The 16,425-nt window shown below is 37.3% G+C and overlaps 3 protein-coding genes across 3 annotated transcripts; 1 reads left to right on the top strand and 2 right to left on the bottom strand.

Moving 5' to 3' along the window:
• The first annotated feature begins 2,868 nt into the window (after positions 1-2,868).
• LOC117780139 (RING-box protein 1-like) lies at positions 2,869-3,629 on the top strand. Its single transcript, XM_034616559.1, has 2 exons — positions 2,869-3,126; positions 3,292-3,629. Exons 1-2 carry the CDS (start codon positions 2,940-2,942, stop codon positions 3,510-3,512), a joined length of 408 nt encoding a protein of 135 aa, XP_034472450.1. The 5' UTR covers positions 2,869-2,939; the 3' UTR covers positions 3,513-3,629.
• Positions 3,630-11,896: 8,267 nt separating this feature from the next.
• LOC117781990 (probable G-protein coupled receptor Mth-like 11) lies at positions 11,897-12,504 on the bottom strand. Its single transcript, XM_034618888.1, has 3 exons — positions 12,420-12,504; positions 12,191-12,356; positions 11,897-12,127 (listed from the first exon to the last, which is right to left on the bottom strand). The coding sequence occupies exons 1-3, from the start codon at positions 12,487-12,489 to the stop codon at positions 11,926-11,928; spliced, it is 438 nt and encodes a 145-aa protein (XP_034474779.1). The 5' UTR covers positions 12,490-12,504; the 3' UTR covers positions 11,897-11,925.
• A 1,282-nt stretch (positions 12,505-13,786) lies between these two features.
• Positions 13,787-16,220, bottom strand: LOC117781007 (probable G-protein coupled receptor Mth-like 11). The gene is made up of 7 exons (XM_034617710.1): positions 15,716-16,220; positions 15,514-15,655; positions 15,274-15,456; positions 14,955-15,218; positions 14,727-14,892; positions 14,468-14,665; positions 13,787-14,414 (listed from the first exon to the last, which is right to left on the bottom strand). Exons 1-7 carry the CDS (start codon positions 16,196-16,198, stop codon positions 14,333-14,335), a joined length of 1,518 nt encoding a protein of 505 aa, XP_034473601.1. The 5' UTR covers positions 16,199-16,220; the 3' UTR covers positions 13,787-14,332.
• Between the last annotated feature and the right edge of the window lie 205 nt (positions 16,221-16,425).

Here is a 16,425-nt window from a genome sequence, read left to right as displayed (position 1 = left end):
TGATCAATAATACTGGCTGAACTGCTAGAAACAGTTGCCCCCGCAGCAGGAAGATGGAAGAGGGGTGAAAGAGGTTTGCAAAGGTTAAACCAAATTTGCATGCAGCTGAGCTGAGACAGGTAAAATGATCACGAAATTAAAGCAATACAACGTGCAGTCATAGATATTGTTATAGATATAGATACATATAGAAATCGACGCTGCATTGGGCAGAAGGTAAATGCTTCATTGGTCCCACGAGTGTGTGTATTATGTGTGTACTCGTTGTGTGTGTGTCTGGTTGATTGACTGCAGAATTCGGCAAATTTTGGGAAAATATGTTCGAGCACACGTAGGAAATTACAAACCGATGTAAATACATCAATTCCAAATGAAGAGCATGTGCATTCAATAGTATCAATTGTGTGGGCGTGGCATGCAACTGGCATTAGGGAGGTGCTGAACGCATGACAACCCTGCAACCAAATCAAATAGTTCAATAGACCCATACAAACAGTTTAATATGCGCGGACAGTGAAGACTCGACTCTGACAATTAATCTCCCATTTACCTGTGTGTGTGATAATATTATATCTGTATGCGAGTGTGTGTGATGCTGACAAGCATCGATTGCAGTTAATTGCAAATGCCTTGCAGACAAAATTAACACATTCACCCTTCAATTGGCAATTGCTAGTAAAATAGATTGAAGTCAATCGCCACTTGTGTTACAACACGACAAGATGGTAACTCTAGAAACTTGGCAATTTTACAACTCTGGCAAACTGCAATTCAAGTACCATCAATTTGCATGCCAAGTTCTCTCTGAAGAAGTTGCCAGAAATGGTTAAGGGGCTATTTGAAAAGGTCTGCCTGTAAGAATTAAGTGAATGACAATAAGAAACTAGCAAATGTAAAGGAAGCCAAAAGCTAGCAAAAAAAAAAACATAGAGAATTTAAAGTAAACCAAATATTGAAATAAAGAGAGAGTCAAATTATTACTTGATAGACTCCGAAAATAGAACTCAAACTAATTGATTATTGCATAAAATCTTTCTTTTAATCTTTTCGACACAATAAAAATTTAACTTCAAGACTGCAATTTCTAAAAATCAGTTGGCAAATTCTAAGCAAACTTCAGGTTTTCAATAACATCTTTTAAAACAGAAATTGAAGTTATTCCGGACAACCCTAAAAATTGCATTAAATTTGATTACAAATTGTTGAAGGCATCGGTTTATGGATTCTAGACAAGTTTGGTTTTCTTATCCCAACAACACTTAAAAAGTGTACTTTATAATTTGTGGCAGCTCCACAGATATTTCAGTTGACTTAACACATATACTCAGCCATACACTCTCATATACATACATAAACACACACCAACACAATCTACCAAGCTACGCACAAGCAAGTTGAAATTAAAAATAATATAAATAAATGGCTAGAAAAATAACGCGTAACGTTTTAATTAGTGCAAATTAATTATGCAAATCGTTGAGGCGCAAGTCGGAGAGTGCAGGACGTGTAGAGTATGCAGGGAGGAGTTAAGGGAGGAAGTGGCAGGCAATCACTTCCTCAAATATGCGACCCGCTGCATAAGTCGAGCTCACTTATTTGCACTTATTTATTCATTTAGATGGCAATTAAAGCATACAAAATTAAATATAAAACCATTTGACTTCTTTTCAAGCAGAATAAAATAACACAAAACTTTAGTTTGTATGAACGCGCGTCAGTCGGGGAATTTTTCTTAGTTTCTTTTTGGATTCGTTTTGCCTGGCCATTTATATTTTAGTTTGGCGCTGCTGTTAAATCAAAGTGCGAGGCAGGCAGCTATAAGTGCATAACTGAAATGAGCATAAGAGTGAGGAGGATAGTCGACAGCGGCGGTGGGTGGAGGCGGTGGTATGGTGCAGTCCATTCCATTTCCAACTAAATAAATAAAAAGTGAATTTTTAATTAAAAGTTAAGTGGCAACTCATTTAAATTAATGTTGACTCAAGCGTCATAGCAAAACATTTGGCGAGCAAAGGCGAACGAATAGCGAAAAAAATCCACTGCAAATGGGGGGAAGTTAGCTTGTAGCCATTGGGAGGAGTCATGAGGTTAGGGGGTTTATCAAGACAGTGTTGCAAGAGAAGGGGGTGACAACCCTTAATAAGCATAATGCACTGCGGGACCCCAACTATGAGCCTCATAATGGAGCAGTACTCCTACTCGTTGATGTAGCACAAAAACGCTCGTCATGTAATTAGAACGCAACATTGTCGTATAATATGTGAGCGAAGATACCAATGTGGAAGGAAATGATCATTTCAAGGCAATACAAAGCGTAAGCTGACAATAACGAGCGACGAGTAGAGCAAAACAAACGAGTGAATCTCTGGGGTCAAGTACGAATAGAAAGTGACAGAGCTAGTAAGAGAAAGAATGAATAAGACAGATAAATAGAGATTGAACTCGACGAGTGAAGACGAGTAAGATGAAAGGAGAGAGACAGATGCAACGAGTAGAGCACAATCACCAAAAGATGCACTATAGTCAAGATCATAGAGAAGCGATAAAAATACTACAATTAAAAAAAAAGTTATGAATTTGAAAAAGAGAAGGTACAAATCAACAGTGGAAACCCTAAAAGTTCTTATGACGGGTATAACTTCAAACGAATAAAAAATGTTCTGCCGAGACTGAAAAGTTAAAGCAAATAAAAAGAAACAAGAAATGCAAGTGGAACATAAGTATCAATTATAGTAGACTTATTGCCTTAAAAATAATTATTTATTTTGTAGAACTAAAAGAAGATTAGCCTTAGCTTTTCCAGCTAGTTATGAAACTGAATGAAATGCAAACGAAGTTGCCTCTTCAATATTAGTTAGTACTCAACTCGGTGAACTCTTTGAACAACAGTAGGATTTATTGAATAGTTGAAAATATAAGAACATTACAAAATTAACACAATGGAACCGTCAAGTGATTCGAGTTGCTCAGCGTTCCACACAGCGGACACAGATAGTGAGCATCAAGCGCCATCTCATCTGGATGTGGAGCTGGAAGAGGGGCCAATGTGTAGTACGGATTGCCAGCAGAAGAACAAAAAGCGATTTACAGTCAAGAAATGGAATGCGGTGGCCATGTGGGCCTGGGGTAAGCCAACAAAAGCCTTAAGTAGCTCAAAAAGCAGACTAATAAACAATTTCCGGTGGTCAACCGACTGCTGCTATTACTCCAATTTCTACTACTACTCCCATTCCTGATTCTACTACCACATTCATTCTATTGCCTTATCCCATTCTCTTCTCCTGCTCACAGATATTGCCGTAGATACTTGCGCCATTTGCCGCAATTCCATCATGGATCTGTGCATCGAATGTCAGGCAGATCCGAATCAAAACTCCTTTGAGGAGTGCACCGTCGCTTGGGGCGTTTGCAACCACGCCTATCATTTCCATTGCATCTCGCGATGGCTGAAATCTCGTTCCGTCTGCCCGCTGGACAACCGCGAGTGGGAGTTCCAGAAGCTGGGACGATAACTACAGCTCCTTACTATATGTATGTGTCAGTGGTGTGTATGGGTAGTGCATGCTTGGTGGTTGGGTGGTGCTCAAGTAATAAGAAATCGTTGTGCTGACTCAACGTTCTGAACTTTATCATTATTTTGTGTTAATTATGCATCTTTCGCCGGATGGCGACTCTAGAAAGGAACCCACGGTGGTGCTGCTGGGTGCTGCCGGGTGGTGCGGCTCAATGCTCAATTATCATTTGTGTGCCGGCAACTTTTGCGGCACTTAATAAACGAGCCGCAGACGATGCCTTGCCAGGATTCGACTCTGCTGTGCAACCTAAACTTTATCCATAGTTTTGGGTGCTGGCAACGGAAGCGGGAAAAAGGCGGCTTGGGATTATCAATTTTGCAGCTCGCTTTTCACGATGGCAACCTTTGAACTTAGCGCAATAAGTTGAGCAGGCTGTCTGGGTGTGAGAATTTCAGTTTGCACTTTTCGCCGCATCTTGAGTTTCTCAGTTTTAACAATTAGCTCATCGATTTTATGAAGTGCGCTTTTCGGCGGTCTCAGCTGTCAATTAGCCGCTGCTTTTCCTCCTGCTGGTTGGTGTGCAACCACGAGTGGCTCAACGAAACATAATTAAACAGAATTACTGTTTAATTGTTGCCCGAATCACATTAACACGCCACTCAGCCAGACACCCATTCTTATTCTTTTCCCTTTTCAGTCTTATCGCCTCGATTGTTTGCCTGCCGTCGCCTGTCAGACGCTTCGCCAGACACACTAAATAATTTTGCACACAATTAATTGGCAGTTTTCCATTCAACTTCTCTAAAACTGTAATACGTAACCCTTGCCCATTTCCATCTCTTTCACTTCCCCCCGCTCGTTCGCTCACTCTGTCATGTCACGCGCCAAGTTGCTTCTTTTAATTTTTGCACGAAAATTAAGTTTGTTTTCCATTAAGTTAAATAATTACAAAATTATCCAGCACTCAAAGGCTCTGGGTGTGGCTAAATGAGAATGCGTACGTGTGTGTGTGTGTGTCTGTGTTTGTGTATTTGTCTATGTGCGCGCAGCTCAGTGAGTGTTTGTTTTGCTATGGTGGCAACTCTGGTGAGACGACATTTAGCACGATGCCGAGCTCAGCAGCAGATGCAGTCTTTCGTGTAGCTGACAATGATAGTTGCCTGGTTGACTGATTTACTATCAGACCAGGGCTAAAGAAACCCCAAAAGCTCATAGAAAATACCTGAAATAAATAATAAAAAAAAATTAAATATGTATTGTAAAATTATTATCCTTGAAGTGAAGTAAAAAAATTTAAACTCAAGAAAATAATTAGTTAATTGAAAAATATGTTTTTCAATGTATTTATATGTCAAACCAAACATGTATTATATTTTTTTTTTATAAAATGTTTATAGAAATTTATTTAATTAAAAACAGTAGAAGGAATTTAATTATTCTAAGCTGTTTTCAGCTCAAGAAAATTAATTATATTTTAGACTAAACATGCTAATTAAATTATTACTTGTTATTTGTCTTATTTCTTAATTATTATTACATTAATTTATTGAATTAAAATAGTCTACTTTGATTTTGGAATACTCAAGATATCTACTTTGTTAACTTTTTGTTTACGATTATTTTTAATCAAATGTTCCCCTTAAGATGCTCACTTAAGTACTTGTCGTGCAGCCCTGGTTTACACGCCTGTTGGCTCTGACAAAAGTTTTGTTTAAACGCTGCTTTTGGCCTGAACTAAGGCTCATTATCTTTTCATTTGGTTTTCTTTTTCTACATTTGTCTGAGAGCAGCGCCATTTCTTTTCTTTAACGCTTCGCTAATCAAATTCAACATTTTTCCGTTTTAATTTGACAATGGGTAGAGTGAGAGTGATAGAGAGATGGTGAAGGAAAGCGAGTGGGAAGAGAAAGGTGTGAGTTGAAAGCTGACAACAGCTGTGTGCGTTGTCAATTGGAAAATGATAAAGTGACGCGCGCGTCATTCAAATACTCGTAATGAAAATGGAAATTGAAATAGGAAGTGAAACAGATAAATGTAAATGGCGTTGACAACCCCAAGGGATGTCCCATCTCTCGTCCCCTTCCAAGTAACGAGTGCAGAGCTTGTTAATTTCTCTCTTTTTTAACTCTCATTTCCAAGGGCCATCGTCTTTCAAGGTGACCTGCAATGCGCTGTGCCACTAAATGCATTACAATTAGCGCAAATTATCCGTGTCCAGTTGCAACAATTGTCACTAGTTGGTGCTTGGGGGCAACTTGATTGAATTTACTTGCCGGGCGCGTGACTTGCGACAAGCGACGTGCATCGTATGCCATATTACGTATACGCTCTGTCAGCCAAGCATTTTGCACTTGTTTTAGGTCTCCGTTGCCAAAATGCGCTCACACACATTTATATACATACATACACACATTTATATACAGCATATGTGAATCGTTTTTGAAGTGCAAACGAGTCTGAATGTAAAGTTTCCCTTTAAGCATATTTTGTTATAATTATTATGAGCCGGTTTTTTATGTCTGTGACTTGACTTTTGTTACAATTTATGCATGACACCGCCGGCCTCTCATATGTGCCATCAGCTCTTCCTCCTCCCTGGCCACGATGGCCTCCTTCGTCTCGTCCGATGAATTGCTGTCAGAGTTTTGAGCACTTATCAGCAACATTGCAGACATTTTGCAGCTGCTCTTTCAGCTGTCAATAAAATTTATTCAAATTTATGCAACATTATATAGAATAAATAAGAATATAAATATAAGTGTGTGTGTGTGTGTGTGTGTGTGACTCATTTAACTTTGGCAATTTTTAATCACAAAACTTTGTCGTACTCAACTTAGTCTCATGCTCTGTCCCGACGCGTCGACGCTAAAACATTTGCATATTTCTAATTCCAAAGTTGTAATTAGTATAATTTTACAGCTCTAATTGGATGATGATTTGAGCAACTTCATTTAGGTCCGACGTATGAGCATCTACACCATGAATATGCATATGCATGAGAAGACCTGGCCGTAACCTTCATTTAAGCCTGAGAGTTGAGAGTGAAAGTCATTAACATAAGTTAGTAATTACAGAGAAATGGTCTAATATGTCATGTTTGCATTTCTATCTTTAGTTGTATCTGACTCTGTGTCTCTGCTCCAGCTTCAGCTGTATCGCCACTCCAGACAGATAGACGTCTGACCGAGCTTATGTGATAACAAGCTCGACAGTGTGAGTAATCTTTTAGAGTCTGTTTATCAGGCTGCAGAATTTCAAGTCACCTTGGGAGGCTTAAATCAAAAATCAGCTCCTCAGAAGTTGATCATTTATATTTTTCTCTCGCAGATTATGTAAATAAATGCAATGAAATTATTTAGATTTAATATTATGAAAACTGTCATTTAAGTCATTTCAATATCGTATAAAATCTTTTACTTTAATATCCATTACTATTTTATTTTCTGTGCATCGCCTATTCTTAAATCGTAAAAGCAAATAAACATGTCCTCAATACTTTTGCAAACATCTCGAAAACTCATGTGAATCGAGGAAATGCAAAACCTAAAAATAAATACGACAATAACCCAATGTACACAGATTCACATACGCCACTCTAACACACACACACACACACACACACACGACAATGGGCATTGAGCTGAGTTTTCAAGTCATTTTGAATGTTTTTGATTTCACTGATTTGTTTATTTATGCATAAAGCATGCAATTTTTGCGCTTTATGCGAGCATCAGCAGAATGCTGGGTGCTCTACTGATAACCAAGGGGGAAGGAACCTCTATTTTTTCTCTATTTACTCATGTAGTGTGCAGAACTTTAGCTGGGCTAGAAAACTTAGATATTCCAAGCGAATGCACTCACACGCAATGTGCATAGCTCTGTGCGAGTGAGTTTTGCAAACAAATCAAAATCAAAATCGTGTGTGAATGCGACTCTCAGTCGTAAACATGGCTTCCATTTTTCGTTATGATGTTGCTGATGGTGTTGTTGTTGTTGTTGTTGTTCTTATTGCCAGCAACGGAAACGGAAGTTCCTCAAAACGATTTCATTTGCGCCGAATAACTTTTGATATATGCACTTGCCAGAGGCTTCTTTCAGTCAGTCTGTGTGTCTGTCTTTCTGCCATGCTCGACATTATTTGCATTGACACGGTTCGGCTATCAGTTGGCAACTTGCAACATGACTTGTAGCCCTGGGCTACAACTTGTAGAGCTTTAAAGTAAGCTGCAATGTAAAGGTGGCGTATACGCAATAAACTTGAACTAGCATTTTCCAATATTACTTTCCAACATATTCGCTTTCAAGTAGAACTCCGCAGCGCAGCAACGTCTTGTCGGAATTGCTAATAACCAATTTCGATTCAATTCAAGTGTCAGCACAAGACGACAAAGATGCAGGCAAGAGGGAAGAAGAGGAGAAGAGCAGAGTCCAACAGGAGTCGAGCACCGACCACAATCCGCACGGGAAGCACAGCCAATTGAGTATTAATGGTCAGACTGCCGGCTGCTGATGCCAGCAAGTTTCCTGCTTAGAGTTATGGCAGACAGACATTTACACACAAAGATACACCCACAGATATCTCCGCACAGATACAGATACAACTACAGACGAGGACAAGCCAAGAGTGGCATGTCCTGGCCATATTTGAAAGTAAAATCATACACATTGGAAAAAAAAAGTTGGAAGCAAGCAGACGTTGCACGTTGTTGGCAGGGGCCTTGCAACGTTTCGCTGCCAGATCATCGATGACATATGAGATTAGCTCAAGTGGCTCCGGATGGCAGCACGCCAAGGCGACACTTCTACATACAAACTGTCGGATTTTATATTAATGATAAATTAAATTGTTCATTGACTTGAATAATTTTGTGCGTTGTGCGTTGTGTGTTGTCGTTTTGGGGTCGCAACGCATAGTTTGTCTCCCTTTATTATTTATTTTTCTTGTTTCTGGTTTTCCCTTGTACTCGTATGATAAATTGATGAATTCTGTATGAAATCGTTGCGGTCGTTTGCGGAAAAACCAAAAACTGTCACCGATTGTTCTGGGAAAATGGCAGAGTGTTAAATTATATAACTCTATTATGTGCGCATTAGTAAATAATTGATGTCTAGGTGAGAGATAGACAGATGAAAGATAGTACGCAATGGGAATAACAAAGAGGGGAGTTGAATTTCTTATTTTCTTAGAATTCCTGTCATAAATTTCATGTCCCAGCTTGAAATTAAATAAAAGCAACCGCAACTTGAAGTTATTTCCTGGCCAGATAAACAGATGAGTGTCACTTTTACAGTTCAATTATTTAATTTCATAGTTTCTGGCAATATTTTATTGTCTCAACTATTTTGAAATGAGCATAAGTCTCAAAACGGAGTTCGAGTTGGAGGACTTTGCCAGTGAAGCAAACCGACACAACAAAACAATTTACTGATTTTAACAAAAATTTTAATTAAACAAATTTTGTGTGAAACGAAGTTGTTGTAATGTGCCTCTCCGTGCGGCAAGAGAAACAGCAACAGCAACAGCAAGAGAAACAGAAACTTTTCGCACGGTCTGCGACTTCCTTCATAGTAGGAAGTTGGCACGAGCAACTCGAGGCTGCCGCCCAATTCACTTTTTGCACCATAAGTTGTGCCCAAAATAGCAGAAAAGTTGCCCCCGATAATGTAAAAATGAAGCAACAAAATTATAAAGCAAAGGGAAAATGTTCATACTGTAGGAAATGTGCAAAAGTTTTCGTCCCAAAAACTATGCGACAAGCCCAAATGCTGCTTGACCCTGCCAAAGGAGAAAGAGAAGTTGAAGTTGATTTTGGCCAGTTGGCATAAATCTCTGCAGGCTTGCTTGAAATTTACACAGGCACCCAAAGCATTTTGAATGTCACCATTGGCTCGACAGTCTCACTAGCCGACTCGTCGCAACGTCTGTCTAGACTCTAGACTGCAAGCCATGCGCTTAGCTTATAAAGTTGTCTTTTGCGGTCCCCTAAAAAAAAGCCAATGTCTGTCTGCCACTTAAGCGAGCTAAACATATAAATCTTGCAATGGTTGGTATTTTACAGCAACGTTGAGCAGCAACGAAAGCAACGACAACAATGCGCAATTTTATTGCGAAACCTCAGACATTGCGTATACGTAACGTAAGCCAAGCTGCCACCGCTGCCACAAATGCTACAGCTGCCATGCCATGCCATGCCAAGCAATGTGACCTGAAGGGGATACTAAGGCTAAAGACACAGCTAAACCTAAACCAGTTTCATCTTCCGACAGCGTAGAATGCGAGTGTTGGCCGTTTTGATTTTGAGTAACAATTTGGCCAAGCAATATTGACTTTTAAGCTCGGTCACATGTATGTAGATGAGCATATAAAGGATCTCAACATTTGCTTGAAATTTTAGAAAACTTTTGACAACAATTTCTGTTATTTTGTTATTTGGCAAATATAAAAATGTTTTTATTTGAATCAAAAAAGGTTGAAATGGAGAAATGTATAAGAGTTATTCAAAGATTAGTTATTATTTAACCGTTGTCTATTAACAAATAAAAATAATTTATTTAAAATTTGATTATTTTTAGTATTGTAATAGTATTTTAATTATATCCTAAATTACAATATTTTATAAATATATATGATTTTACAATATTTTATAAAAATTGAAAAAATTATTATTATTATTAAATAGACGATTTATTATACTATTAACAATATAACAAATTTATATGTACATTACCTATATTTCTTAGCGGATTTATTAACATAATGATATAAGATTTTTCATTAGATATGTTATGCTTATTGTAAGCATACATTTCAGTATAAAGATTGACTGAAAACATTAAAACGACTGTTTAGAGTCGACAAATTGTCGCACTTTTTCATTTGTTGTCCCCATGCAACAATTGTCTTCGGTATTTGGAGCGTCTCGCTGGGGACATAATTAAGAGTCGAAATGAAAAGTGAAAAATATATTTCCACTTTGCGCAACAACAGTTACCCAAAGGTACACAATGTCGAGTAACCAACCACTTGGCTATTATTTATGTTAATTGTTCAAGCTGACGCTGAGGCTGAGGCTGAGGCGACGTTCATCATGTTGACTGTTTGTCATTGTTGGTTATTGTCGTGGTTTTTGTAAATGTTGTCGGTGTTGTTTTTGCTGTTGTTGTTGGCTAGCGGGACACATGTGAAGGCATCCGCTCAAAAACTCAATACAGACGAGACAACGATTTGTGTGTGAGTGTGTGTGTCTTGTGTTGTGTTGTGTTGCGTGGCGTTATTAGGCTAATGGTTGCCCCGTGGGCATTCAATGCCTTTGTCTAGTAAATTGCTTTTGACCCACTGCTGGCAGTGCCCCCGTTGGTCCTTTGTCTAAAGCTGCTGTTGCTGCTGCTGCTGCTGCTGCAAATATGCAATGGCAGGCTTGTAGGCTATCTGCCAAAGCCACGCACAAAACGCATTGAGACGCCATCATTGCAGTTGCCAGTTGTCTCTGTGCCATCTAGCATTCGTGTGTGTGTGTATGAGTGTGGGCGCAAGTGCGTTAAGTGCAATAACAGCAATGACAGCAATTGCGTTGACAGCCAAGGCAAAAGCAAAATGGAACACACTCAGTTTGTGTCCTACACTGAAGAGCAGTTTATATTTAGATGCTGCCACAATGACTGCCTGAATAACTGACTCCCTCTTCCCCGTCCGATGCCTTTTCCCACTTGCCACTAGACTACTACACACTGGGACTGCCTTGTCTGGCCTCTGGCTGGTGGCTGTTACAAATAAATTTCACTTGAGCTGACTTGACATGCTGCCAATTGGGTCCGCGCCTGTCTCGCATTGGATTGCCATTGTAAATAGGGTCAATTTGAGAGCGCGCCAGGCTGCGATTGTGTGCGTGCCTCAACTCAAGAGCGGGACAGGAGCTAAGCAAGTGGCATCTAATACTTCACGCAGATCCTAAGGCTAAATGTGCATAAACTAGGCTTTACAATTTATATAAGAACTAATTTTAATCAGCATCAGCATTTTGAAAGCTACATTTCGTAAAATTTTTGAAAAAAAACAATTATTTATTTAAAAATGTCATAAGTATTTTAATTAATGGATTTTGTTATCACTTTTGAGGTTAATCGACATTTGAAATTATTTATCGAGCTTTATTGTTTCCTATCAGTGTACAAAAGCAGCTACCAATTCTGCGGGCATCTAAATTAAAAAGAGATTTGACTTTTCATAAAGTGCTTTAATGCAACACATTTGCGGAAATTTTTTTTAAAATTAACACTCTTTTCTTATGATAATCGTTCATTGTGAGCCAAGATACAATAATTACACCATCAAGTAAATATTGTTTCAGTTAAAAGTTTATTTATTTGAGACTTTCCTGAAATGTAAAAAAAATCAAGAATATGCTACGAGTTAGCAGCGATTAAGTAATTGTAGGACATCTTTTCTTAAAACAGTGACTGCAAAGACGAGAATGCAATGAATCAGACTCAAATTAAGCATGATATATTGAAGAAATTTAGGTGGATTGCCGGTGAGATTATAAACAACCACAGTGAGTTGGATAAGCCAGTCCATGAATGCGATTATGAAGAATCGCAAATAGAATATAAATCTAAAAAGGGAAATGAAATTCTTACAATTATAACATTATAGGCACATACTTATTTGAATGTACCTCATATTGTTTTTCAAATCAGGCTGTCCCAATTCCCTTAGTTGGTCTCTATTCTTTCTATTTTCCATGTGAACGCGCCAGACAGTAATAATAATGAATGTTACATTTATGGAAACCATTATGGCCGCAGGAGCAAATAAATAAACAATATTTGACCAATCATTCACTGAATAAAATATTTAAAAACATTTATGTAAATAGTGTAAATTTTTATAAGCATTAAACTGACCTTTGCCAAAGCATTCATAGTAGGCATAGCCCATTTTCCAATTAGAATCAATTTCAAGATTGTCCAGCATATGATCTGCCAAAATTGTGATTAGGAGAAGCACAGAAACTATGCCCCAAACAATGAGACTGTATTTCCAGAAGCTAGACTGAGTTTTCCTGTCAAAGGTTACAAACATGTTATTAACCAAAATTCGCCACAAATCATAAGCCATTACGGCCAGCCAGAGATAGATTGAAATGCTGGAGATGTAGCCCACATAAGCTAAAAAATAAGTGGACTTAATCATACTCAATTATGCAGACATGTGGTAAGACTTACCCACAAAATAGCAGCTGACTCCAAAAAAAGATGTTTCAATTTTTGTGAGCATGTATGTCAGAAAATTGACAATTAGACAAATCAGATAGCAGAGATAACACTTGTCATGAATGTGCCGCAACTGAAGCACGAATATGTAAATTAAAGAAGTCAGCAGCAGAAAGAGAATGCACACCAAATGAACTGGAATATAAATAATTAATAGAAACTTGAAAACTAAAGAAGTTAAATGAAAATGTTACCATGAACAAAGTCATCATTATTTAAACAATTCATAGGCAATAGCATAAAGTTGAATCCCTGATTGGCCAACTCCTTTGGCTGTATGCAATAATTTCGTTTCGACAGATAAACATCATCATTCGATCGATACAACGTACCATTCTATATACGTTTAATCAATTAAAGTCTTTATTAACACAAACTTTGAACCTTGTGCTCACCTCAAACAGTTTCCAGCCATCATTCGGGATGAAGGAAACTAAATGAATGTCTCTATTACAGTGAATGCGTATTCCTGGTTGTACCACAAACTGATCCCTTAAGTTCTTTTCCTCTTTTGTTCCATCCTTAAGTGTTATATATACTTGATCATTGTTCAGTTCTTCTGTGCATTTGCCTTCATCAGCCGGATCGAGTCGGTGTCGATGACAACAGTATCGAATGCAGGGTTTAATTTTACACACACATCCCCTTACATGCTCCTCAACTGCAGTGAGGGTCCCCTCAAAGAGAATCTTATAGTTGTAAGTTCCAGTTTGTTCAGGAGGTATCAGTAATCCATTATATTTGTAAGAGCCATTTGACAGTTTCTCAAAGCCTGTCAAATCGACAGTATCAAAATAATCACAATCGTCTATTTCTTCAGATTTAATTGAAGCACAGATGAAAATGAAGAAAAGTATATGTTGTTTTATTTGAACCATAGTAATTTTATTTGATTATTGTTTTGTGGAGCAAAAAGCAACCGTACTGGATCTGACTTTAAATTAAACTGAAGTCAACTGTTATACGATCGAAGTCGGAAAATATAAATGCAGATTATTAAACAGCTATTAAGCATTATCGTGATGCAGTTTATTGTACTTTTTATGTTGTTTGTGATTTGTTTCAATTACAAATTTTTCAATTTTAAATTTCCTTTTGATCAAATTCTTAGGACTACACAATTATTTAAAAATTAATTAATTTATTTAATTTCATAAAATGATTTCTTAAACTCTTATTCAACATATACAGTGGCTAATCGGCCTTCGATGTTATTATCAGTACAAAACAAAAGTACGCAAGCTCTGCGGACTTGTGAAATATAAACAAATTTGACCTTTCAAAAAGTGCTATATAATAAAACATTATTTGATAAAAAAAAAAAACAACTTTATAATTGGCATTTTGTTGTATTTATCATTCAGTAGCAGTTTATCGCGGCATAATCGAAATGGAACACACATAATGGGCCCCAGACTATAGCCAAGATTATATGTATGTACTTCGATATTGCAATTTCACATTCACCAATGATGAATGAATTACGGATGTTTGTTGACTTGGACTTTTTTAAAATTATAATTAAATCATTTTAAATTTAAGCTTTAATTTTTTGTCACTTTCTGTAAATTTATCGAAGTAGAAAGAGAATTTTGTGTCACGCTTTGACTTTTCATTTGAGGAGTCCTAAAAAATAAGAATTCAATTAAATTTTTCACACGTTGCTCTGAGCCATTTACCAGCGAATTAGTAATTGCACGACATCTTTCCTAGAAATGGTTATGGCAAATATAAGAAAGCAGTGAATCAGACCCAAGTAGAACATGATATATTGAAGGAATTGAGGCGGATCGCCGGCAAGAATATAAACAACCGCAGTCAGCTCGATAAGCCAGTCCATAAAGGCGATTGCAAAGAAACGCAAATAAAATATAAGCCTAAAATTAAAAATAAAATCATTACACTAAATATAGCTTTGTAATAAATATATGAATGGACCTAATATTGTTCTTTTTATTACGCTGTCCAAGTTCCTTAAGTTGCTCTCGATTTTTTTTATTTTCCATGTGAACGCGCCAGAGAGTAATAAAAATGAATATTACATTTATGGAAACCAATATGGCCGCAGGAGCAAAGAAATAGACAACACTCGACCAATCAGTCACTGCATAAAATAATTTAAAAATATTTGTGTGATAAATGCAAAATTAATTGGAGTTTACTGACCTTTGCCAAAACATTCATAGTAGGCATATCCCATTTTCAAATTGGAATCAATATCAAGATTGTCCAGCAAATGATCTGCCAAAATTGTAATCAAAAGGAACACAGAAGCTGTGCCCCAAACAAATAGACTGTATATCCAAAAGCGCTTTCGAAAATCATTTTGAATCATTACAAACATATTATTAACCAATATTCGCCACAAATCAAAAGCCATTACGGCGAGCCAGAGATAAATTGAAATGCTGGAGAAGTAGCCCACATAAGCTGAAAAGAAGTGGAATTTCTGATCTCGGTTATGCTGATATGTAGTGTGACTTACCCACTAAATAGCAAATGGGTCCAAAATAAGAAGTCTCAACTTTCGTGACAATATTTATGAGCAGACTGACAGAAAGACAAATCAGATAACTGAGATAGCACTTGTCATGTATGTGCTGTAGCTTAAGCACAAATATATAAATACAAATGGTCAGCAGCAGAAAGAAAATGGACCCCAAATTTACTGGAATACATTATTAAAATAGACAGAAAACTTAAAAAAATTAACCGAAATTTATACCGTAGACAAAGTCATATTCATTTAAGCAATTCATAGGCAACAGCATATAGTTCAGTCCCAGATCGGCCAACTCCTTTGGCTGAATGCAATAATCTCGTTTCGACAGATAAACATCGTCATTCGATCGATACAGTGTACCATTCTAGAAACGTTTGTGCAAATATGAGTCTTTTTAAAAAATAATACTGAACATTGGTCTCACCTCGAAAAGTTTCCAGTCATCATTTTGGGTAAAGGGTCCTATGTGATTATTTTGATTGCATTGAACGCGTATCCCTGGTTGTACAACAAACTGATTCCTTATGTCACTTTCTTGCTGTGTTCCACCCTCTAGTGTAATATTTACTTGGGTTTCACCTAGCTCTTCTTTACAGTTGCCTTCATCATTCGGATCGATTCGATGTCGATGACAACAGTATCGAATGCAGGGTTTAATTTTACACACACATCCCCTTACATGCTCCTCAACTGCAGTGGGTGTTCCCTCAAAGAATATTTTATAGTTGTAAGTTCCGGTTTGTTCAGGAGGTATCAGTAATCCATCATATTTGTAAGAGCCATTTGACAGTTTCTCAACGCCAGTCAAATCGACAGTATCAAAGTAATCACAATCGGGGATTTCTTTAGCTCTAATTGATGTACAGATACAGATAAATAAAAGTATTTGTTGTTTTATTCGAATCATTTTATCGACACTTATCAAGTGCTGTGCACAGCAAAGAACAACTGCACTGGTTTACACTTTAAATTGGACTAAAGTCAACTCTTTTCCGAACACAATACACTATCGTAAGTTGCCATTTATAGAACAGCTGCTGGACTCTATCATGATAAAGTTCCTATACCATTATATACGATTCTAATAGTACTTGTAATGCTTTTCTCATACGATGTAGTGATTATTTATGGTAA

The sequence above is a fragment of the Drosophila innubila genome (assembly GCF_004354385.1).
Source record: "Drosophila innubila isolate TH190305 chromosome 2L unlocalized genomic scaffold, UK_Dinn_1.0 4_B_2L, whole genome shotgun sequence".
NCBI lineage: Eukaryota > Metazoa > Arthropoda > Insecta > Diptera > Drosophilidae > Drosophila > Drosophila innubila.
The sequence above is the reverse complement of the archived record's forward strand: the minus strand, read 5'-3'. Positions and strand labels throughout refer to the sequence as shown.

Bases quoted from the DNA above. Each gene is read 5' to 3' on its own strand.
- LOC117780139 (XM_034616559.1), top strand. From the start codon at position 2,940: ATGGAACCGTCAAGTGATTCGAGTTGCTCAGCGTTCCACACAGCGGAC. The intron at 3,127-3,291 runs GTAAGCCAACAA...TCCTGCTCACAG, and splicing joins GGTGGCCATGTGGGCCTGGG to ATATTGCCGTAGATACTTGC.
- LOC117781990 (XM_034618888.1), bottom strand. From the start codon at position 12,489: ATGCTGGACAATCTTGAAATTGATTCTAATTGGAAAATGGGCTATGCC. The intron at 12,357-12,419 runs GTCAGTTTAATG...TATTTTATTCAG, and splicing joins CTATGAATGCTTTGGCAAAG to TGAATGATTGGTCAAATATT. The intron at 12,128-12,190 runs GTACATTCAAAT...TTCCCTTTTTAG, and splicing joins GATTTGAAAAACAATATGAG to ATTTATATTCTATTTGCGAT.
- LOC117781007 (XM_034617710.1), bottom strand. From the start codon at position 16,198: ATGATTCGAATAAAACAACAAATACTTTTATTTATCTGTATCTGTACA. The intron at 14,666-14,726 runs GTCCATTCATAT...TTTTAATTTTAG, and splicing joins AATAAAAAGAACAATATTAG to GCTTATATTTTATTTGCGTT. The intron at 14,415-14,467 runs GTAAATGGCTCA...CTTATTTTTTAG, and splicing joins GTGCAATTACTAATTCGCTG to GACTCCTCAAATGAAAAGTC.